At 37.6% G+C, this 26,479-nt stretch overlaps 1 protein-coding gene across 2 annotated transcripts in view; it reads left to right on the top strand.

The window, feature by feature from the left end:
* LOC6580858 (neurogenic protein mastermind) overlaps positions 1-26,479 on the top strand; it is a 92,795-nt gene that overhangs the window by 3,453 nt on the left and 62,863 nt on the right. The window contains exons 3-4 of one of the 2 annotated variants that reach the window (XM_002006621.4): positions 19,204-19,387; positions 24,731-25,893. In XM_002006621.4, the coding sequence (XP_002006657.2) occupies positions 25,129-25,893 (765 nt within the window). In that variant the 5' untranslated portion in view covers positions 19,204-19,387; positions 24,731-25,128. Of the gene's footprint in view, positions 1-19,203; positions 19,388-23,677; positions 23,771-24,730; positions 25,894-26,479 lie in introns of those variants that run through there. The other variant, XM_044011310.1, reaches the window with a different exon arrangement.

Here is a 26,479-nt window from a genome sequence, read left to right on the forward strand (position 1 = left end):
GTAGATCATATAGAAGTCAAGTTAAGTTTGAAACTCGTTTGAATATCTAAAATGTTCAAATATCATGTGGTTCCAGTTGAGGAATTCACTTCTTTAGATAATAGACTTGTTAAAGATTAATTCCCTGATACATCAAGAGTACATAATTAGCCCGAGTCGCTTTGTACTAACATTTATAGATTAAAGATTTAGCTCGTGTTTCGAGTCGCTTCCATGGCTGAGCACTCACTCGCTTCACCTCTCACTCGCGCGCATGTAGTCAAATTTCTACTTAACTCTAGCACGCTCTCCCTCGCTCCCTCTCTCTTGCTCTCGCTCTGTTTGTCTGTCAGTTGTCTTCGTCTCGTTCGTTCGCGTATCTGCGTCTTGTACCGGAAGTTGCTTTGGCTCAAATGTTGCGTGTGTGTCAGTATGTGTGTGTGTGTGTGTGCTTTGTCGAGCAAGTGAATGACCCAATTAAGCTGAGCGAGCAGCGTGTTAGCCTCTGCTTAGGCTTAGCCGTTGTCTAAGGCCTCCAAATGTAGGTGGCCCCTCAGCGAGTGATGTGTGCTTTTTGCATTGGGATAGTGTTGACTCCGGAACGGGTTTCGCTTGCAACTGCAACTGCAACCACAACATAACACAACAATAACAATAACAACAACAACAACAACAGCAGCAGCAGCTATAACTGGCAACAGCTCCTTTTAGCCATTTGGCTGTGGCATTTCTGTATTAAATATTTCGCACCATGTTCTGCATTATTTCGATTGCCTGCTGCTGCTGCTGCTGCTGCTGCTGTTGCCTTTTGCCTGCGACTTGGCATATTTTGTCGTTGACTCAGTTGAGGTCAATGCTGCCAGCCTTCCTCTTGCATCGCCCCTTCCTCTACCCATCTCCTTCTCTGCCACTCTGCTCTGCTCTGCTGGTCTGATGCTCTGCTGCTGGGTGAGCAAACAGGTTTTTGTTAAAGCTTTGCTGCTTGCTGTAGTTTTTGTTGCTGTTGCCGTTGTTGTTGTTGCTGCTGCTGATGTCGCTGTCGCTGGCTCTCCCACAGTTTGGGACAGTGCGCGCATTGAACCCTCGCTCCACGCTCAATGCAAGTCCAGCCGCTGCGAATCATCCCCCTAATAACAACAACAACAACAAGTAGAAGACAGCCCTTACGCAAAGCTGCAGCTAAAATTGCGCATTACGCTTTGCAGGCAATTAACAACAAATGTTCAATTATATTTTTCTTAAAAACATTTTATAACATTTGTATTTTAAGTATACAAAAATTGTAATTGTATTTGCAATTATTTAAATTAAACAGAATTGAATATTATTTTAGAAACGGTATAAATTATTATAATACAAATTTAAAAATTATTTTGAAATATTGAAAATGTATAATGTAAATACAATTCATATAACATTACAAATATATTAAATATAATATTAAAATAATAATTAAAATTTATTTTAATTAATTGTATAATATCTCCTTAAGCAATACAATCTTCATATAATACAAACATTATCGTAAAATAATGAAAAACTGAGACGTTAAATTGAAATAATAACAATATACATGTATATAATAAGATGTTTTATGATTCATTATATAACTTTTCATTAAATCGTTCATTAATGCTTAATTAATCTTTTATTGGTATCACTCTTATTGTTTTTATATGTATATACTCTATGGTACGTTTAGTCTATCACTGCCTACGACTACCTAACCAATTATAGAAATATATGGTCGCTCATCAATATTTAAATTGACTATATTAGTTTTGTCCTCAACATTTTGTTAGAGCGAATTGTCAACACTTTCAAAAATAATAATAATAAATATAATAGTTAAATTATTATTATAATTATAGTAATATTCTTTTACTTAATTCCAGGCTTCAAAATTCATTTCTCTGCCTCGCTCTATTTAAACTCTCGCTACCTCCCTCCCTCTCCCTTTTTATAATCAAATTCAAGCAGCTGCAAGAAATAAAAAGATAATTTGAAGCTCCAAAGCTCCGAAATAAAAATAAAAATGTATTTATAAAATTGTTATTAATGTTTGATCATTTATCATTTGCATGTATTGAATTCAACGAAATTTTAAAAAATTGTTCTGCTTATATTCTTCAAATTAACTCCTAATATTTAATTTATTTTTATATTTTTTAACAACTTTGTTTTGAGCAGCTATTGAATTTTATTCAATAAAGAGATTTATGTACTTAAAGCAACGTTGAGTTGCCAAAGCGTCATGCACATTTGATATGTAAATGCTTCAAGACTTAACTACAATTTCGTACAGTGTAGTTTGCTGGATGTGTTGGATATGTTGGCTGCTTTTCCCGCTTCGGCTATCCCGAATTTGTGAGCCCCATTCCAGGTGTTTGGCAGACGCTGCGTAACAGGCGCTCAGCTGTTGCGATTAGTTGCTGTGCGCTGCATGTGTTGCACATTGAAATCGCCAAGTGGCAGCAGAGCCAGAGGCATGTGGCAGGGGCTGGGGCTGGGGCGGGCACAGCAACAGCAACAGACACAACAACAACAACAGCAGCAGCAACAAGAAGAGCAACAACAACAACATCGATTTGCAACGTGCACCGGTTTATGGCTTTCTTCGTCCAATTTCCCCCCTTGCATTGTTTATGTGTGTGTGTGTGTGTGTGTGCATGTATGTGTGTGTATTATGTATTGTGGAGCTTTTTTGCTTGCGCTTTCTTTCTAGTCGCCTGTTTCGTTGCTGCTGCTGCTGCTGCCTGACACAGCGACAACAGTTGCAGCTGCACTTACTGCCACTTGCTGCAAAACATCTGCACGCAAAACACACACACTCACGCACACAGACAAAGACAAGGGCGGAGCACATTTGGGGGCGGCTTCTGAAAGATTTTCCAAAAGTTGCGAGCTTGAAACTTTAAATTTACTTGTTAAAAAACAAAAACTACAACAACAAATATGTAATTACAATAATTGAGGGTTTGGCTGACATGAAGTGAATTGAATTTCAGTTTACAACAAAATATAATTTAAATACTATAGAAAATTATGAAGATGGCGGAAAAAAGTTTACTATTATTTAGTTGAGTTTACTTAGAGCTGTAAAGTTAGATATAACATGTATATACATATTTACCATATCTTAATTCAATCAAAAATAAATTATAAACATATAAAAACTAGATTTCCTCTATGTATATCCATATGCTACGACGAAATGCTGTATGTTTTAATCTAATTCAATTGTTTTATAAGTTAATACATCATACGATCTTTTATAACATCATACGATTTTTTTTTATATAAAACAAAAAAATTTTTAATCTTCTTCAAACCTTAAATAAATTTATATGAGCCGTACAGTGTAGTTCGCTGGATGAATCGATTATATAACACAATAACATTTTTCAAGCTGCCGATCGATCATACTTATTATTAATATGCTATTTCATTAATATTATTTTTTTATGAAGCAAAATAATAATATGACAAAATATAGTCATACAAAAATATAATTTAGCTTTAATATTTCAAATATAATTGTATTTCCAAGAAATATATGTATATATTTTTTGTTTTTTAATTGTATTTATAAAGCAAAGCATTTAGTACTCAATTAAAACCAATTTTAAAACACTGTCACACAATTAAAAATACAAATTTCTAAACATTTGCAAAGAACTTAAATGGAAATAAAATAATCTGAAAAGAAGAATCGCGAATTGCTTTAATCAGCATAAAATCTTAAACAGAACAAGCGTGGCATATAGGTATATATGTACATATATACATAAACAACACATATCAATGGCGACAACATATATATATATGCTAACGATTACATACACTGCAAGAATAAACAGATGTAGTTGTATATGCAAGTATAAAAAATATATATGTACATATATATATATATAAAAAAAGGAAAAATATAAACAAATAATTAACTGACATATCCGTATGCTTATCGCGCAACAAACCACAGCAGCAGCAGCACACACACACGCGCTCACTCACACACACACACACAAGCTATACAGCGAGCGACCGAGAATCTGAATTTTGTATCTGACAAAATGCCATAATGAACGTGCTGAGTGCTTCGTCGTCGTCGTCGTCGTCGTCGTTGTTGTTGTTGTTGTTGTTTGTGAGGCCCGAGATACACTCGCACTTGGCTGGCCAGCAACAACAGTAACAGCCGCAGCAGCAGCAGCAGCAACAATAACAGCAACAACAAAAGTATCTACAACATCAAACGTGCGTTGCGCCGACGCCAGCAGCAGCAGAGCAGCAGCATTTGCTCTGTACATTTTTTCGGTTAATATAAATCAGTTGGGCGCACACACACACACGCACACACACATGTATACAAAGATATATATATCGTATATACACATGTATCTGTATGTACTACCTACAATTCGAGGTATAGATAGAGCATACAGCATAAAGAAACTCGCTTGCTGTCGCGTGTGCTGTGTGCGCCTTATATATCTAAGAAGATTTTAGAAACGATTTAAACACACACTACGGAAGGCAGACAGATGGATGAGGAAGGCACGCGTATCTGTCAAATACTTTTGCAACTAGCTGTTTAAGTAGATATATATACATATATCATCTATATATACATATATGTATAGATATAAACATATAATATATATAATTTTCGCATGGCCCGTTAACTATGCAATGGCCCGTTGCAGGCAAAGACCCTACGTCGAGCTGCTCTATAAGCAATATAGTGAATATTTTGATATGATACTATAAACGAGTAGGTACACTCAAAAAAATTGCTAATTAACTTGAAAATCAAGAGTGTTGTTTTTTTTTCTCAAGGTCGAAATTTGTTGTCTTAAGCAATTTTAATGCATTAATAGCTGTCTCAGTTTTCGCTACCAATTTTCGCTTATTCATATTTAAATTGGTTTTTTGCGCAGTGTATTTATCAAATATATTTATATATATCACAATCATTGGCACCAGCAGCAGCAACAACAAGTGAAACGCTTGGGCTGATATTTTGCTTTAGCGTGGGAACTTTTCTAGTTCAAATGCTCAAATCTTGAGACTAAATATACCCTAGACTAAGAAACCATTTAAGGCTGGTAATGATGTTTGATGCTTTGAGTTTGCTAATGATAGATTGGAAAAGCTGAAGCTGTAAATGGGATGTCAGTTTACTAGCTGCGCTTGCACTTTACAAAAGTAATTAATAGTTGGTATATATAGCTTATCTCTTAGTCCAACAAGCTCTACCATTAGCTTTCAAATTTGTATTATTATATGTTATATCTAGGGTATCGCTATTATATTAGCTAGAGAAACCGCAAGTCCGCTTGACACGCCATTCATACATTGGCTTGTGGTTCGAACCCGGATCTATTTTTTGTTGAGTTGTCTAAAAGACCTACTTAGATAACTATGCTATGAATAATACTGAGATAATAACTCATGTATAGATAAATATTTGGCAAAATCAGTGCGTCAATAAGCAAATATAAGTGATTCAATTCCTACAATTGTTTTTAACTTTTAAGCATATATTCTCTAAATTTATAGGATATGCTATAGATATAATATAGTACAATTTAGATAATTTTATACACTTGAGCTATTATCCATACATATTGCAGTCTATTATTTTGAAATAAATTTAAGACTTTTGGAATTATTATTATTTTGTTATTTTTGTTACATTTGTATGATTATTCAGTTATTTTATTATAGTTAAATCTTGAAAATATTTTATAAATCGATGAAGGAAAGTGCATATAAAATTCGACTCTCTTCGTATTTTCAGTCTTTAATTTTTCATGTATTTCCTTTTTTGCCTGAATTTAGTTAAAACTTTATTTAAATTTCTTATATAAAATTTATTGTATTTTTGTTTTATTTTTATTGAGACAAATGAATTTCCTGCAACAATTTTTATTGATTTCGAATTGGCTCGGCAATTCGATATTCAAATTCAAAATCCGAAATTCGAACTAAGAAACTGGTTCTGGTTTAGACATCTAGCAACAATTGTTGCTCAATTCAGATACTTTTTTTAATGTGGAGGGGGTGCTGCGAGGAGAGCTCAAGAGTTATTTTATTCATTCATTAATTTAATGGCATGACGGAGACGCGACGGTTTGCCTTGTTCGCTTTTCTGATGCATAGTAATTATATTTGATTTTTTTCTCTCGTATTTCTGTGGGGACTCTCTCGTATTTCGCTCTTAGACTTTCACTTTTCAGCTTTGTTTCAGGCATTTTTCGATTGTTGCTGATTTTTTGTTGTTTGGGAATTACGTAAAGATGAATGTCCGCCCATTGTGTGCTTTGGCCGCGCTCTGGAATTCAGAGCGGGGGAGTACCAGGTCGTTGATCGCGGCGACTCGACTAGCAATCTTTTGGATTGGCCTAGTTGCAAATGAACGAATCTGGGACAAGAACTAAACGAAGTGAGCGAATGATGGGAAAATGTGTACTAGATTCATATATTGTCTATATTCTCAGCAGCTCTATTGTATTTGCCTTTACTATTAATATTTTCTCCCGATTTCTGCTTAATCGTTTCATATAATGTAAAGAGTACGCGTTTGCTCTCTCTCTAGTATCTATTCTTTTTCCGTTTGTTTCTCGCTCACTCTCTCTCTCTTTCGCTTTTCCTAACCATCCATCCTATTATAATCCTCTTTTTCTCTCACTCTCTCTCTCTCTCTCTCTCTCTCTCTCACTCCGTTTGCTTTGATTTGATTCACTCTCGAGCTCAATATATAACAATTAGCTGCATATAGTTTGTTTGTTATTTATTGTCTATTCGATAAATATGTCCGATAGATATTCGATAGCTGTCAAATGTCAAATGAAATGAATTGCACACACACCTTCTATGCACATTCACATGTCACACAGATTCGATTCGAGCGCAAAAAAACAGAGAATTAATTTTTACCTCCAGCTCTCTGTCGAAATCAATCAAGGCCACACACAAAACACACACGCACTCACACACTCACAGAGACATGCAGACATCATGACACATTTCATTGGAAAATGATTGCAGGGAAAACAACAAACAACAACTACTGCAGCAGCAGCAGCAGTTCAAAGATGTGGAAAAACAGACCGTATCGAATATGAAGTCAATTTATAAAAGTCGCCCCAAACTGGACAACAAATAAGCACAACAACAACTACCCTGTATTTGTGTGCGTGTGTGTGTGTCGGTGCTTTTTACTCCTTTCTGGTTGTCAACGTTAATTAATCAATCATTGTACGCACGTTGGCGGCCCATTAATCATTTTCCTCGTGTTGCTCTAAAACTTTAAATTCAATTTTTAGCTCCAAGAGACGAGATGGCTAAGGCATTATCATTTAGGCATTCAATTATTCAATCAGCTTTATAGATCTGTATGGCCTTGTGCAGGGCATTATAAGTATTGTAAGGCTACGAAGGATGCGTTTTCATGCTTCTTCTACTCTGTAAGCTGAGTTGCTTAATGATGATGAAATAAATCAGTCAATCATTCAATCATTGCTTAATTCACGTATTAAGTTGTCAGCGTGAAGGCTTTTATGATAATGTTGAATGTGAATCTTCGATCTTTTATAGGACAGCTGTATATACATATATAACCATTAAAAGATTGAGGAATATATGAACACCAAGGTGTTGATTCGAAGGTTGACTGATTGAATGCCCATAGATAATATATTTAAAGAAGTGTCGGGCTGATTTTTCTAGTCATAGAATAGATATATGTTGATTTTATGGATTCTTAATGGATTTTATTTTAATTTATGATGATATATTTACATTAAATCTTTGAAAGTCATTTCAATATTTTTCTATTCCGTTCATAATTTGAATTTACCGTATCTAATAATTCGTATCGATCATTAGTATCGATCGTATCATTCAATCACTTAAACAGTATGTTTCATTCGGGTATTGCAACTTACTGTATTATATCTTATTTAACTGTAATTAAAGTAGTCAATAATTCAATCTGAAATAACTGAGGCCTTATCAAAGGGTTTTCGAAACCCTAAGATAAAGTCAGCCAATTGTTGTGTACATATATTTCTGAACTGTATTGTTCATTAGTTTGATTTCTGATAGATTAGGTGTTTTTATTTATATAGGTATCGAGCTCCAATTTAAAACCTTTGTGTCCAGTCACATCTTCATAAAAGATCAGGAATATAATTATCTCTGTATTCTGATAAGTGTGTTTTGTAGGGTATTTCAGCTTTACCAAATTGAAGATAGCTTTTCTGTGTAAATATTATTTTTAGGATGATATCCTTTTCATAACGCTTGTGGCTCTTGTTCTTTTTCATTTTTCTGTATGATGCGGCATTTTGCATAGTCGTCGTCTTCCTCACTGTTGTTGTTGTTGTTGTTGTTACTGGGCATTTGTAAATCAAATTGCATGGAAAACAAAGTGACCATGAAGGAGGGGCTTAGAGGGGGCGTTGTAATGGCCCTCAGCATTGAACGTGCGCTGACCCAAGCGGAGTTTTTTTAGTCCACAGAGTTGCCAAAGCCCAACGGAGATTCGAGAAAGATAGAGAAGGAGCGAGAGAGTGAGAACGAGCAAGCGAGACGGCTGCGAAGGTAGACGGAGACAAAGCGACTTGTTTGGTGGGGCCACTCAACACGTTTCTGACTGTTGTGCGAGTGTGTCTATGTGTGTGTGTGTGTCAGTATATGTGCGCTTAAGCATGCGACCGCACTTGTGCCACGTACAACGAAAAATACAAAACAAAACAAGTAGAAGAATGCTTAAAAAAGCTTTGGTCTATAAAAATACCCTGTCAATTAAATAGAAAGCGAGAAAATTCGAAATAGAATAATATCATTGAAAGCGAGATAGGCAAACAAGCATAAGCAGAGGTAAAGAAAATATGCATAGATGTATTTATCTCTTTGGCAGATCTATACTATATGCTATATAGACATACGAATATATGATCCGAAAGAGAGACATTTAAACATTCAATTGGGACAGACATAAATATAGTCAGGTAGAGATGGAATATAGAGAAGAGATAGAGAGAGGAAGAGGGGATAGAGAGAGAGAGAGAGTGAATGTGGATCAGACAGGCGTTAAAAAGAATACAGAGAAAGAGATAGTCATATGAGAGAGAAAGAGATAGCCATATGAGAGAGAGAGAGAGAGAGAGAGCGAGAAAAAAGAATAGAGAGAGCGATCATGGGTCGAGTTTATGTGGATATTGAGAATAGTAAGATAAATTAATAACCATTAGAGGTAGGAGCTTAATAGTAGAAAAAAGCTCGACCTAGGTCAGCCCAGAAAGCAACCAGTTGAAATATTATGTAAGCAAGCAACACGGCACTGAACATTGTGTAGATACAGAAAGAAGCGAACTGCGAAGTAGCGAAAGCGACCGATTATATACATAGTTAAGTCAAGGCAGTGCGAGAGCTTAAGAAGAAATTTTAGAGACTGGAGAGAAAGAAAGAAGATTCCAGAAGGCCATTGGATTTTATAAGAACCGAATGAGCATACCCCTTTGACAAACGCAAAGGGGTGCTAGGGTATGCGAAAAGTTCATTCAAACGCTTTTCTTTTGTGCCGTAGCGGCGCACAGGTACAAATACAGATACAGATACAGACAAATTTTGATGCTCGCCGAGCCACTTGAGCATATTTTCGTGTTCTTCTTCAGCTGTTCCTCCCGTTGGTGTTGTTATTGTTTTTGTTGTACCACTTGAATTCGGTTTGGCGCGCTCCAAAAATACCAGCTCCATAGACCTCCGAAAAAGGAAAAAAATATGATTGCACTCATCGTTTGTTTTAATTGGGCATTTTTATGTATTTATTAAATGCAAGAGCAAATCGAGTGGCCCGGCAGAGCTCAAGGATGTCTGTCCCTACTTGAGGCGAATATACAATAATTCATGGAATGAGTCGTTTCACCTAACTCACATCCCTAAACGTTTATGTTCGCAAGTGAAGCTTTAATTCGAAAAGCAAATGATTTTTTTTTTAACAAGATATGATATTTAATATTGCCTAATCTAGCATTTTTTTTTTATGTAAAGAAATGTTGAAATATGTTTTTGATATTCTACTACCTTCAGTTCCACATTAATAGTATATATACATTATTCGATATATCCACGATATAAATATTTATTATAAAAAGTACACATTTAATAAATTAGCTCAGTTTTCACTTCAATCTAATATTATCTCTACCATACATACCAAATCTTCCTTATCTAAATATATATAAATATATACATATTATAGCTTACTTTAAAAATCTTGAAGAACCTCTGTTAAAAGCAATCACAGCAGCGAGCCCAACAAATAAAGCTTTATTTGTTTTCATTGCTGGCTTCGCCGCCTTGGCTATTGTATATGAATTCTATATAACATGCCACATTATCGAGCTCCACAAGAGTTCTGGCTGCCCAGTAATTCGTGCTGTAAGACAATGACTTTTATGGCTATAACTGTAAGTGTTGTTGCATAGACATAACACAAGTATTTGCTAATGAGAATTACTCTTCAGCCTTTAGCATAACAGAAACATGTTACGCTTACTTCCTTGGGCGAGCGCAAGCGAGAGAGCAGGCCTAACAGAGAGCAAAACTAAACTATATATATGTATATCTGCATAGGAAAGCCGAAGGCGAAGCCGGTCAGCCGGCAGCCACACACAAGCATGCACAAGTGCATGGGTGTGTGTGTGCGAGGAGGTGAAACGAAAGACAACAGCAACAATGTTCTTGATGGCCGTTGAGCGTCTATCGTCCATCGTCCATTGCCCATTGTCCGTTGTCCATGTGTGCAGTCGACGTCGACGTCGCGCCATGGCCTGTATGTGTCACTGCACACACGAGCTGCACTGCGCTGCTTCATGTGTGTATGCGAGTGCGATATATGTGTGTGTGTGTGTGTCGGCAGTGCAACGACCTGTGACAAAAAGGCAGCAGCAGCAACAGCAGCCGTTGCCGTCGCCGCCGACGCTGACAACGTGTGACGCATCCGCAGGGATGTTGTTACGTGCCAGCGCAACAGTCAAAGAGCGAGAGAGCGATTGAGAGAGCGAGAACGCGAGCGAGAACGAGTATGGAAGAGCGTAGCAGCGAGAGAGCGCTGCTTTGGCTGTTGTACAGCTGTTAACAAACTCCCACGCTCTGTGCCGAATGCGTTGCTGTTGTCGTTTGACGTGCGTTTTGTGCGGCTTCTGCTGCTGCGCTGCTTCTTCAACTTTTTCATTTCTTGCTGATGTTGTTGTTGTTGCTGCTGCTTCTTCTTCTTCCATTTTTTTGAACGTTCGGTCATTTGGTTGTTCGTTCGCTTCATTTGCGGCAGCGTTTAATTTTCTTTCTCTAGTAAAAATATTTTCCATGAAATTGCTTTGTTGTGTACACAAACAGCAACGAAACAGGTTGGCCCTGGGCGCTGCTCACCTAGGCGGCAAAACAACAAGTATCTTAAGCAGAGTCTAGCTATATGTATCTCTCAGATACGTTTCCAACTGCAGTCGACGCCGCCGTTTCTGTTGCTGTTGCTGGGCTGCAAGTCCATTAATTAGCTTTATTAACTGCGCTGGCTCTAAACATGCGTAAATTACTGGGTCAAACATTGTCATGGGTGTGCGTATCCATAGCTGTGTATGTATTTGTATCTGTATCTATATCTTTAAATGCATAGGCGAGTGTATCTGTATCTGTATCTGTGTGTGCGTATTTCCGGCTAGCTGGTTAGACGAATTGGACAGCTCTGTGGCTGGAGCTGTCATTGGGTCTCGTTTAGTCATTTGTACAAATAAACGCGACGCGTAGCAGGGATTAATTAATGTTAATCAACTTTTCGATCCATAAAACCAACAACAACAACAGCAACAACTATATCAACAGCAATAACAGCAGCCAAATTAAGTGGAATCGCTTGGCACGAGACACTTGATAGAGAAATGCAAGCGTATAAAGATAAGTGTTTATATAATTAGAGCTGATTAGCAGCTATATAATTATAATATTTATAATTGCGCTGCCAACAATCTACAAGGAAAGAACTACAAGTCAAGTCTTAAAACATCAAAGAAAGTATAAACAAATTCGTTTCTAATCTATAGAATTTTTTACATACTATTAGCATACCTGCTTTGTAGATATGTGTACATACATATATATGGAGATAATGCGAGAGATTATTAGAGCAGGGCTACAATGCTAGCAATTTGATTTTATTTGTGTATAAAAAAATAAGTAAATTTACTTAAATTTTTAAGGTAAACAAAATTAATTGATAACAATATAAATTATCAGGAAGCTAATCATGCTGCAAGCCAAATACCAGCAGCAGCGCGACGTAGTTGAGAATAATATTGAAACTAGATTTATTTTTATTTACGAAATAATATATATAATAGTGAATAAAGGAGATAAGTTTATTATTTAAAAAAAAAAATATTATTATTATATTATTATATATATAAAAAATAAAAAAAATAAGCTTATCTAAAATATATAAATATAAATATAAATATAAATATAAATATAAATATAAATATAAATATAAATATAAATATAAATATAAATATAAATATAAATATAAATATAAATATAAATATAAATATAAATATAAATATAAATATAAATATAAATATAAATATAAATATAAATATAAATATAAATATAAATATAAATATAAATATAAATATATTCATTAAACAATAACCTTATCAGCATATATAACGTCTATGTGTTAAAGATGAATTAAAGAACTCTAAATATATTTTGGATACATCGTCAAAAATGTTCGAGAAATCTCTAAATTCGTAACTTTTAATTTTACTTCAGTGTGATATACACATGTATGTATAAATCTTGTCCGAATTGCCAGAATTTTAGCTAAAAGATATGAACATTCTTCAGAAAATTAAAAAACTTCTAGAAAATGTTCATATGATATCTCTGCAGCCAGCATTCACTTGAAACATTCAATAATAGAATTTTATTCTTGTCAATCACAAAATAATTGTTGTCAAATTTTTGAGCACCAGGCACAGATTTTCCTGTATGTATTATATGAGCGCAAATCCGGTTTCAGGACGAGACCTGCGATACCTTTCAGACAGTCCTTAGACAGACTGTCAGTGTTGGTATGTGTGTGTGTGTGTGCGTGTGTGTGGGTATGTAAATATGCCTACCTTTGCGGAACAGGGGCAGGTGTTCAACTGTCCCTTTCTCACTCTCTTTCTCTCTCTCCTCTCTTTCTCTCTCTCCTCTCTTTCTCTCTCATATCTACTGTGCGATGCCTTTTCAGCGGCTTCTGCTATATCCTGTGTACAATTTAAACTTTTAGTGTCTGATAAACTCAGGCTAGCCACAGTGCCGCAGTTCCATTTCCATTTCCATTTGTATTTACATTTACATCTGCAGTTCCAGTTCCAGTTCTAGTTTCAGTTCTGGTTCGCTCTCTGGTTCCACCCCAAAGCGCATGTAATGAAGTCTAAAATTGCGAGTCATTTCGCAATGCTTTTTGCTAAATTAACACAGAATGCGAAAAACTATAAAAAAGAAATACCCCTTCGTCCAACCCAACAGACTCTGTCCGCGTTGTGGCCTCAGGCGTCGCCGTTCGGTTAAATATTTATGAGCTACACGTGACGTCGATGGAACCTCGAAAGCCAAGCGCTATAAAATGACGTGCTGAATTTGTAAATACCCTATACACTCTAACCAATATGATATAATATTATCTAATTTACATTTCTTTTATTCGGTTTACGTTTTTTTTTCTTAGATCTGATTAGTGTTAATACTATATGTTATATAAATACCTAAAACTAGGTCTATATAACAAAAAATTAGTTTTGTTGATTAAAATAATTGATAGCCATATATAATAGATCTTAAATTATTTTTACGAATTAACAATATTGTAATAGTTTTTTCTGATTAATATTTAGTTTTAGTAGTCTAGTAGATAATATTTTCTGTATATCGTTTTAAGTAAAATTTGAGTTGTCATCGAAAGATTTTTTCAAGTAAAAAATTATTTAATATAATTTTTTTCTTTACTTTATTAGCAATCTGTCTTAAACTAAACAAAAAGCTAATTTTTCAAAAATAATTAGATATTATTTCTTTTACATTTTTAAATTTGTGGATAACATATCAAGCATATCAACTATAGTATTTAGTCACCCTGACATTGAGTATATTTCATTTATTAGATCATCTTTCGGTATTGATGAAATATTTACTTATGCTGTATAACTTTATACATGAAGTCTATTCAATGTTAAATTTCTAAAATTCTACTACAAAGTTTCCCTGTACTGTTATACCCCATTATTAATTGGTATAGGGTACAACAACAACTTTAACAACTGTGAACATGAGAACAACTTGACAACAAACCTCGCCTCAACTAACCAGCTTATGACACTTAATACTATTAATATTGTTGTTATTGCTGCTATTTTTAATTGCTTAAATCACAAGCATTAAACTTTCAAGTTAGAAAAACTTAAAAACCAGCTAGAATAGAAACCAAAGAAATCTTAAAAATTTTACGTTTGCACTTTCACTTGAGTCTTCATATAATATCAACATGAATTATATAAATAAAATTGAACAAAACCAGTTGAGCAACGAGTCCCAGCTACAAATAGATATTTGTAGGCGGCCTGAACTTACAGCTTTGAAACTATGTAAATGTGTTAGAGGTCATTGCGCGACTGACAGATACTCTGTGATTATTGGGATATGTTAATTATAGCTTTGCTATTTATTGGCCAACATATTTGCTGTTTATAGACATATATATTTATTGCTAGGTATGATGAAATAGCAAAAAATAAATTTTAAATTGTGAAAAAAAAAACAGTCGTAAATTTTAGGTTTTTGAAAAGGGGACTTCAATAAACGGAACAGCCGATGTAAGGGTAAAGTCTACCTATCTCTATAATACTTTCTGCTTTAATATAATCGATATTTTATCGATTATTAAGCTTCCATTAGTTGAACGGCCTGAACTTACAGCTTTGAAACTATGTAAATGTGTTAAATACATGTAAATAAATAAATAACTAAATAAATTTTAAATTGTGAAAAAAAAAAACAGTCGTAAATTTTAGGTTTTTGAAAAGGGGACTTCAATAAACGGAACAGCCGATGTAAGGGTAAAGTCTACCTATCTCTATAATACTTTCTGCTTTAATATAATCGATATTTTATCGATTATTAAGCTTCCATTAGTTGATCAGATATCGTAAATAGCTATATTTATATGAAAGCAAACATTTTACTTAAGACTGGTCACCCTTTGATTTGCGTGAAACTCAATCTAGTGCCATATTATTTATCTGAAAATGTCTATAGGATCGAACTGTGAATATAGATAGGCTAAAATGTTGAATGCGGCTGCTCGGCTCGCTGCTTAGGGTATCCTCCAGTCGGATACTGCCATTCTTATTTATCACTCCATGCCACAGTTTGCGTAAGAGCCAACAGACTTCATTTTGAATATAAGAACGCCCCTTAAAAGTGCCTTCAAGTCTCGAAAATTCTCAAAAGGTTCCACAATAAACTTGAATTAGATTAAAATTTACAGTCTTTGTGTAGCTAAAAGCCAAAGTGCTCGTCTCACAATAAAACTCAACACTGCAATTGAATATTCAGTTCACACTTTTTATATGTGTTATATATGGAGTCTCTAAAAGATTTGCACAGATGTTTGCCTATTAGACAGTTTAAACCATTCACAGTGTTCGAAATGTCCTTAAAGTCAGTTTTGGACAATCGCTTGCCATTTCGCAGGCACTTCAATTGGTCATTTGCTGGTTTGTCAAATGACAAACGCATTGTCAGGCGTCTGGCAGTCCGTCCCCCTTGATATCCAAAGCCTGCTGCTGCTGTCTTCCCACTCTTAGCATCTCTCTACCCCTGCCTGTGCAGTTAGCGAAGCGCAAACTGTGAACGTTTCGAGCTGTTTGGCTGCAACTTCTTTTGGCTTCTTCTGCCACCCAAAGGGCCGAAGCCGAAGCTGACGCTGAAGCTGAAGCTAAGGCCCAGTGTATGGCTCATCAATCGCTTCGTACCCTCTGGCATACCCACCCCTCCTCCCGCCGGCCGGGCTCTGCCTGCAGCCCGGATAGGCGCAGCTGCGCCGTTTAACGCATGTTGTACAACATTTTAACGGCCAACCACTCGATGTGCAGTGTTTTGTATCTACCCGAAAGGCGCGCACAGCCATAGCTACAGATACACACACACAGATACGAGACAGGGGTGACTTTTCCCCGAAAAAAAAATAAAATAAAGGGATAATAATAAGTGAATGTTGCCTGTAAAACTAGCAAAGCGCTCAAAAGGACTCGACTTAACTTTAATTAATTTTCTATTTCTGTCGATTGAAGTATGACAATTGCTTCAAAGCGAAACTATTTTTGGACTGTTTCCCTTAATTACTTGAAATAGATATATATATAGAGCGCACTTCAATTATATTTTAATTCTGTTCATTTATTATTGAAGAATTATACGGCACTACTTTAAGTGCTTCGCTACATGGTTGTATAGCTGAACATATACAACACTGTTTATTAAACTAATCCAATTTATGTCATTTAATAGTCCTATATATTACGTTGCTCTATACTATAATATAATAAAAAATATTTATTTATTTTATTAGACTTTACCATTCATTTCCTAGTCTGTTCTCTGCTGACTTGACAACCCTATTCTTTGTATCTATATTTGCTAGAGTATTTCCTATACGCTTCCCTAAGGGCTTTCACGCTGAATTATTATCAAATCAGTTGCATCATTGCACTGCTGATCGTTACACAACACTTTAAGTTGTGAATTTTAGAATTGCGCATAATCTCATTGCGATTTCTCAGCGTACTGATAACCCTCGTAAGACCTTCCTATAGATAAGCGTTGGAGAGGATTGCCAATTAATTTATTTTCGACATGTAATGTTAATTTAATGTAAGATGAAAAATCAATGGTTTATTAATAGAATTATTATATATTGTTAGGATATCAATACTAAGTACGAATACGGAGTCAAATAACTGAGAGAAAGAGAGAGGGGGAGAGCGGTACAGATGAGGGATAAAAGAAATAGCAGAGAAGAGGCTTAGGGCAGCTGTTAAGTAAATGACAATGAATAATAAAAGACTGAAATCAAAAGAGAAGTACGTTCAGTTGCCGTAATGATGTGTATGAAAAAAGATATTAGTATTCTCTGCATTTCTAAGCTCGCATATGCTCATCTTCACCTTCGCTAAGGTACAAGGTTTGTTGCCTTGAATAAGGACAAAGTTTATTAAAAAATTTGTAAATAAACATTCTGATGCAGCAATCAAAGATCAACAAGTATTTAAATCTAAAGCAGTAAATTCATAATTTTGTAATGAAAAGCCATATTCAACATAATTGGAATAAAAGAATAATAATTAACATAATAAAATGTTAATCTTAATATTCATATCGAATTGTTTTCCAAATATTGAGTTTATCACTGAATTATCAAAACTCAGTCGCATTATATGTCATGGATACAGCTGTAGATATAAAATTTTAATATTCGTGATTTGAATATAAAGGTCAATCTGGTTACCTGCAAGAAGAGCTAGCTACATTTCTGTTAACTCGTTAACTTCAACTGAAGCAGGTTGGGGAATATTTTAATTAAAGTCCAGAAAGCAATCTAAATAAAAACTAACCCTGTTAATCCTTGGAATGTATATTATGTTATAATATTTAAAGCTCATCTGTTAACTGAATCAAATCAGAGCAGGGGATAGCCCGAGTCGCATTCCGCTGCTTGCTGGGCGCCTGAGCGAAGCCGGGAGCACAGCAAATGGCAGAAGCGGCCGCTGTTGCTGAGCAGATGAAAACGAAGCAAAATACTAAGCAAAAAGGAGAAGAAGACAAGAGGAGAAAAAAGACAACGAGCCCCACCAAGTGCTGGCTCAAGTGGTGGTGGTGTGCCCCACTCTTTGTCTACTTTTTGCGCTAGTTTTGCTGTTGTTTGAACCGGTTTCATTGTTGTTGCTTTTGTTGCTGTTTCTTGTTGGCCAGTTGCGAATTTTCCAGGCTGTTGTATCCCGGACATTTGGCTCTCGGATGGTTTGGGGCCTTCGGCATTTGCTGTGCGCCGCATCGCTGGTGGCACGAAACAACAACAGTGGCGCCCTCTGCAATGTTGCAGCAGCAAAAGAAGTTGTTGCAACCCAACAAATGTTGCGGCTGCATGTTGCAGCTGTTTGCACATGCCACATGTGAGAGCCCCAGCATCAGCAACAGCAGCAACGGCAGAAACAGCAGCAGCAGCAGCCGCCGCAGCTTCCAGACGACATCTGTTTTGCAAGAGACGTCGCCTCACTTTTCCTGCATGAACCTGTTGTTGTTGTTGTTGCCGATGTTGCTGCTGCTGCTGTTGCTGCTACTGTTGCAGCTGGCCAACAGTTGGAGCCATCATGTCGCTGGCAATTTGCATTTATTTACTAGTGCGGCTTTTCCTTTTGCGATTGCAAATCGGCGCGTGTGAACCAAAACAAATGCGCCTCTCTATGCAATTCTCATTGAATGAGGTTAGCATAGTGGGTAAAACGTATTTGATACACGATATTCGTATATCTACATACAAAACAATGCATTTCTTTTATCAAATGATTTTATTACAATAGATATAAATGTACAACAAAATTTTATTCAAGATTCAAATTTCTTCTCAAGAACTTGGCGAATTATTATATAAAAAAATATATATATTTAAAAAATATATATTTAAATATATTTGTGTAGTTTGATAAGTACATTATTATATATGGTCTATATAAATAAAAAAAAAAATAAATAAAATAAAAAAAATAAAAATAAAAAAAAAATAAAAGATTATACCCTGATTTCCCATTTTCAATTTTCAATGGGTTCAGGGTATAAAAAGATATGTCTAATTACTTGTTGTAATTGCATATCGGTGTACCTAGTTGTTCCATATTTTATTCCCTATTCTTATAACTTAAACTCATCAAAAGTTTTGTATCGCTTTCATTCGTTTCATAATTATTTCCATCCACTCATTAGCTCTCACACTCACGTATCTTAAGTAGCTAATAGCAGTTGTACTGCAGCTTCAATTGCTGCCAAATTATCGCCTTCGTTCCGATATTATCTATCTTAACATTTCCACCTAATCATTGTGTTTCGTCTTCTTCTTTGCAGGCAACACTGCCGCACTTATGGCCACGTTTCTGCCATCCAATTGGAACAACCACACGAAGAACTGCCCCTAGCTAACAATTTAATTGTCACAATTGCACAAAAACTATTTGTGCTGATAAGAAGAAGCCAGAGTACAGGCAGTAAAGGAGACCCACACTCCTCCTGGCCTGCCACCAAACAAGGGGTAAGTTTCGTCAAGGCGTGCGGCATGCAGCATGTGGAATATGCGGCTCGATATACCCCAAGAAGCGACACATGGCGCATGTGCAGGGATTAGAAAATGAAACTCCAAGCGAGGGCTGTTTATAGAATAACTGAAGAAACAAAAATAAATATTTGATTTCACTCCTAGGCATTTTTATTAAGACTCAATTCAGAGTTTTATGTTTTAGCAGTGATCAATTTTAACATTAATACGCATGTAAATAAACGGCCTTTATATATGTTATGTACGCATAATGCCTTTACCTATGTAAATTAACATACCGCCCTCGCTGCAGTACAGCAACAGCAATAGTAACATCAACAGAGACAATTAAGCTAATTGCTGTGTGCCAGATAGCGGAAGAGTGGAAGAGGCTGCGGTGAGATTCTAACTACACCTAGCTCATCATCTCCCTCTCTCCTTCGCTCTCCATATCTTTCTTCCTCAGCCTATTCAGCAGTCACCACCCACTACAGCCAATGCAATTCGCAGAGCTTTGCTCTCGCCTGTAACTGTGCTCTCCCGCTCTCTGTGTCTCCGTCACTCTCTCAATCTCATTGTGCTTGGGGCAATGTTTGCTTTTGTGTTCGTGAGTTGGTTCGCTGCAATTGTGCCCGCTGTGGAGCTGCGTGTGCCTTGAACTAGCTCTAAAAGCGGATCTTTCTCGCAATTTGGATTAGGCGCTCAGCTATCCAACAAGCTGCTACAGAGCTACAAATGCTGGCGGGCAGTCGGCTTTCCAGGCGGGCGTACGGTCGCTGCTTGTCTCCACACGCGCTTTTCCACACGCTTTTCCTGCACTATTTGCCATTTGCCATTGCCGTTTGCCGCTTGCTTATTGCCTGTTATATTCCGATAAAATTGACTTTTTGTCGGTCGTCGTCAGCGACGACATCGCCGAAGCCTTCGCTGTTGCCGTCGCCATTGTCGTTGTCGCTGTCGTTGCCCGTTGCCCGTTTGCCGGCTTCGTCGTCGGCGGCGGAACCATTTTGTTTGGCGTCGTTTTCTAACGGGCCAACAGCCAGTGCAGCACATGGCCGCGCAGCCGAGAAGGCGTTTGCCATCGTTGTAAAATACGACTTGTCTTCGCGAATTATGTGCGTTTATAAACGCGCGCGATTCGCCCAATGTCCCCAATCCCAAAAGTGCCATAAACAAATCGCTATAAATTCAAAATTAATCTGATGACTTTTATGGCAATAGATAATCTCTAAGGGAAAACAATATACACAAAAACATACATATGTATATGTTATTTGAAAAATATTTGACTGACGCTTTACTACGCAAAATGTCTGCAAACATCTACTTCTCCTATGCATACAAATCGCTGTTAACAAATATTTAAACAGTCTCTTGTTGGAGCTCTTAACATACGCTCAGCTACAAGGCGTTAACATAACATAAAAACATACAAGAAAATGTTATGCGCTATGCTGCTGCTGAGCAGCACAGCTAAAGGGAAGAGCAATGAAAACAATTGAAATTCGTGTTGTTGTCGCTGTTGTTGCTGTTGCCACTTACACAACAAAGGCAACAACAAATTCAGACAGACAGCGACGCACACAGTCACACAGTCGCAGACATAAGCAGCCGAGGCTGTCAGACGAGGATAGAAAAACAGTTCACTCAGCAGCGACGAGCGAACGAGCGAACTCATACACACACGCACATACTGGCTGGCACGCACACAGATGCTCACTCGTACATAGTTTTCTCTTGCCTACGCTGCAGAGAACATCGCATCACGCTGTTATCGTTTGCTGGGCGCCTGTTAGTTTTTGCGATAGACGCGCGACGTAAGTCGCCGTCGTTTTGCCTGAAAAAGTCGCCGTTGCACAGTGGACAAAATGCACGGTGGGACACAATAAACGATTTAAGCGATAAAATGAAAGATTGTTTGAAATTTATGCTCAGCAGCGACGCGCCATTGCGTAGGTCCATGCAGCTGCTATGAAATTCTAAAAATTTTCCAGTATTTACATAGTTCGCATATTGCATGTTAATTGATATTGGTATTTAGCATGTCGTTCAGAATGTAAGCAGCTGTTTTGTTGGTTTCGTCCACTGTGCATACATTGTCGTTGACGTTGCTTGAACGCGTTTTTGTCGTCGCCGGCGATTTTTGATTTGCGCCGATTTTGCAATTTCAGTGCCGGCGGCGACTGTTACTTAACATTGCTTTACTGTTAAGAGTGTGGCTCCGCTTACAGCAGACGCTGTGAGAGTGCTCTCTTGCTCCGCCGTTGTCATGAGTCTCAGACATTGACGCTGACGTTTATCGAGAGCTGCTTGAAAAGTTTGTAGCGTAATATATTTGAAGAAAAGCGGGCAATGTATGGATTGTGGTTGTTTGCCATTATGAATACAAAGTTTGTAATGTATATATCTGATTTTCGTTGTTTTTGTTTTGTAATGAATCAATGTGCTCTCATATACACATGTATATTCTGTCCCCTCTGGTGCGTCTGTATTCTCTCTTGGTATGCTTTCTCACTCTCTGTTTTTTATTGACTCTGTTACTGCTTGTGCTGTTGCTTGCGGTTTCCGTCGCTTCGTCTTGTCTGTTGCTTTTCTGTTGTTTGATTATGGTGAAAATAATGAAGTTGCAGTAATGATAATTAATTTGCAGTTGATCATTATTTTGTTTGGGTATGCATGCGTTTGTGTGTGTATATGCAATAAATTTCATCTTCATGCCCGCTTTTACAGTTACTGTAAAAATCGTTCCGCTAGGCAAAGCCCAAGTTACTGCCTGAAATTTTACTGCACGAAATTTTATGACTCTTATCGATTTCTTGATACCCTGCCCTCCCACCATGCGAAAACAATGTAAATTTCGGAATGGGATTAACTCGACGCGGTGTAATTTAATGCGAACGTAAAGGGCGTTGAGCTTTTCTTTATTCTGGATTTGATTTTTAATTAAATGCAAAGAGCTCATAAAACGGTTATCGATGCCTAGGCGCTTTTGACGCAAAAGCTGTCTAAGTATTACAACGTTACTTTTGCTTATCAGTGCACTGTGCAACACTTGACGTCATGTGACGTCATGCCAATATATAAATAGCTGCCTATCAGTTGGAACCCAATTAACTACGTCATTAAGTGCTACTATATTATTTTTAGTATAGATTAATAATGTACAGTATGTAGGTGTATTATTTGTTGATATGTAAACATAGGTATGTACATATATGTATGTAAATATGCATGTCTGCAGGTTCGTTTATGTAAACATATTCATATGTTTGCTATTAACAGACTATGTTAAAAATAAATCAGCGCGTGGCTTAGTTCCTAATTAAACTCGAGCAGCCACAACATAAGACTGCAAACAAATCGTTCGCCTTCAAAAATTTGACCTTTTTCGCTTTGTGCTTTGCTCTGGCTCAGTTATGCTCGCCTTTCGCTCCGTAGTCCAAACTGTGGGTGGTTCGCTCGTGTGAGTGAGAGAGAGAGAGAGTAAAGCAGAGAGCGCAAGGTATGCAACAAAAACAATGTCAAATGTAAACAAATGCTCACGCCAACTCGTTTCGCCTTGTCTCGTTTATATTCGCACTCGCCGTACGCTCGCTTGCTCGTTCGTTACGTATTCGCTGTTCGCTCTCTCGCCCTCTCTTTCTCTGTCTAGCGGCACTTGACGTTGGTTGCGGCTGCTGCTGCGAGTCGTTGTCAGTCGGCGTTCGCTGCCGCCGTTTGCTGAGCGCCTGTTCAAGAGTTCGGCCAAACCGCCGTTCGTTTGTATGCGAGTCGCTCGTTCGATCATCGAACGCGTCGTCGTTGCGTCGCAGCGCGTCGCGAGATTCTGTTTTTTGTTGTTTTGTATTTCAAAGTATATTTTTGTTGTTTTTGTTTTTGCTTCTCTTCATTTCCACTTCCATTTCTTGCCGCTTGTGGCGTGCGTTCCTCTAGCCTTGCAAACCTGTTTTGTTTACAGCTTAATTTGACTGGGTGCCCTGTCCCCCACCCGTGTATGCCCTGTGCCTTTTCGGCCGGCGTGCTTCACGTGCCACATTAGCCATAAGTTGCAAAAGGTTTGCTCATTTGTGACTACACACATACAGATTCACATCAGAGTCTCTCACAACTCCAACATATTCGTTGGGTTCGTTGCAGTCGTGTCCATACAGAGCCCCCCTCTCCCACACACACAGCGTGCAGCGAGCCAACCACAGCAGTGTCTGTCAGTCAGTCACTCAGTCAGTTTGTCATTCATTCATTTGGCAGCGCGCGTGCAGGCCAGTTCGCAGCTCGCAGCTCGCAGTTCGCTGTCCGTTCGTTGCTTTTTTTTGCTACAGGGCAAACACGCGAGCAAAGTCGCGCGCGACTCGCTAGCGATTAAAGCCTTTAATCTCAGTTGTGCGTAATTATTGTTGCTGCACTTACGCTACGTTACGGATTAATTTTGCTGTCGTTGTTGTTGTTGCTTATCATCAGTTCCAGTGAATTATAGTCGTCTAGTTGCTCTTTTTTGCATTTTGTTTAACATTTGTGTTGTTATGGTTTTCTCGACGCTGGCTTGAAGCACGTAGCACCTTATATTTATATGATTTTTGACTCATATGCTAGTCCATTCGTGTCTTATCAGCAGTTATATATTTTGCGACCCGCTGTTGGGGGGAATCCAACAGAAACAAAATGAGAAAAGTTGCCAAAACAAAACCAAAGAAAATAAAAGCTCCGTGTGAAAAGTTTAAGCTCTAAAAAAAGTTTCCAATTAGAGTTAAGCAATAAAAAAGTTAAATCTGGTTGAGATGTGTGTCGAAGTGCTATAAGTTATATAAATGGATTACGCTTAAGTAACTAACTAAAATTAAATGCTAGAGCGTGTTTAGAATTTAGAGAAGTTAATGCTCTGTAAATTTAGATTTTTCGAAAATGTCAGTTTAGATCTTTTGGCTCCGGATTTAAAATTTCGCACATTTTGATCTTCGGACCATATGACGACCATAATATGTGTGTCTACATAACGCTTAATAGGCTTTCGAATTGTTCCGTTTTATTTTAGTATTTCGAGATTGATGATATGTTATCAAGCAGTTGATAAATAACGGCATGCTTCGCATTTTTGATTTACACTAATACAGTGCAAACTCGCAAAAGCAAACCAAAAGAATGCCAAGAGAAGAATTTCATCTAGTTTATTATCTTTTATACCCATAGATTGGGTAGTGCTATTGCTTCTTTCTATAAGTAAACAGTCAAAAGATATCGAAAATCTTTTATCGGATAAGTTCTGGATATGGTTTATAGATATCGTATCATTATTAATCATTTTCTTTTTCTCTGCCTTTCTTTCTCTTTTTTTTTTTTTTGCAGATAAATCAGCATGTCTACCCAATCTTTATATCGCTGCCTTGTGCCTCACGTCCCGCCACATCGAGCAACGTAGAATTTCTTCTGTTTTGTCTCATATGCTTCCAACAAAATTGCAGCAGCAACAACAACAACATCATCATCAACAACAACAACGATAATAGCCATAGCAGTAGCTATTGCGAACTACAACAACAGGAAAGTCAAGCAAGAAGTGAATTGCAGATTGTAAAGCAATTCGAACTACACTGAGAGAAACGCCGTTTGGAGCGTGTTTGGTGCCGTTTTGTGGTCTTGTTACTTCGTGATTTCGTCGCCGTCGTCAGCGTTTGCCGCAGACGGAGGAGGACGATTGACGCGAAGAAACGAGCCGTAGCCAAAGCCTCAACACGGACGCATTTATGGATGCGGGCGGCCTGCCAGTGTTCCAGAGCGCCAGCCAAGCAGCAGCAGCCGCCGTCGCCCAGCAGCAGCAGCAGCAGCAACAGCAACAGCAGCATCAGCAGCAGCAGCACTTGAATCTCCAATTGCATCAGCAGCACTTGCAGCAGCAGAGTCTGGGCATACACCTGCAGCAGCAGCAGCAATTGCAACTGCAACAGCAGCAACACAATGCACAGGCGCAGCAACAGCAACAGTTGCAGGTGCAACAACAGCAGCAGCAGCAGCGACAGCAGCAACAGCAGCAGCAGCAGCATTCGCCCTACAATGCCAACTTGGCAGCAGCAGGCGGCATTGTCGGCGGCCTTGTCCCTGGCGGCAACGGAGCTGGCGGCGTTGCGTCTGCAGCAGCTGTCGGCGGACCCAATGGCAACAACAATAACAACAACAACGGCAGCAACGGCAACAGCAACAACATCATCATCAACAACAGCAACATTGCACAAGGGGATGGACTGCCAGCGAAACGTCAGCCAATTGTTGAACGCCTGCGCAGACGCATGGAAGGCTATCGACGCAGACAGACGGACTGCGTGCCACGTTACGAGCAGACCTTCAGCACCGTCTGCGAGCAGCAGAACCAGGAGACTAGCGCACTGCAGAAGCGCTTCCTCGAGAGCAAGAACAAGCGGGCGGCCAAAAAGACTGAGAAGAAACTGCCGGAGACCCAACAGCAGACACAGACACAGATGTTAGCCGGACAGCTGCAGAGCAGCGTGCATGTGGTAAGCGCACTTACTATATATACATATATATTCAGATTTGTTCAATTATCCAATTTTCGATGATTTAAAAGTTCGGAAATTGATTTTGTCCAAATCTTTCAATTACAATAACTGCTGTTGATATATCTGTAGAGCATATCCAGTTATTGTTTATCCGGATAAGTAAAAATAATTGCAGGCTTTCTATTAGAGTGAATAATAATATCATACTATTCTGGCAAACCGAAAATATTTCTGAGAGTTACATTAAATAAGGATAAGCCGAGATACATTCAGATAAATTAAAATATAATTTTTTAAAAAAATTGATGCTCAATATAAGAAAACTACTATGAGTATAAGTAAAGGCGGATAAATTATAATTTGATTTAAGAGGATTGATTACCTTATTATCCACGATTACACGATATTAAATATATATGAAGGATATAGTATAGTTGCAATTACATGAACATGAAGAAGAAATTAACGTATTCATAAGTGTATATCATATATATCAAGGATAAAGTATAAGCGACTCCCAAGCCATTTTTTATACTCATTCACGAAAGTGAATCAGTATATTGGTTTTGTGCAATGTCCGTCT

Source organism: Drosophila mojavensis, unplaced genomic scaffold, assembly GCF_018153725.1.
Source record: "Drosophila mojavensis isolate 15081-1352.22 unplaced genomic scaffold, ASM1815372v1 contig_81, whole genome shotgun sequence".
NCBI lineage: Eukaryota > Metazoa > Arthropoda > Insecta > Diptera > Drosophilidae > Drosophila > Drosophila mojavensis.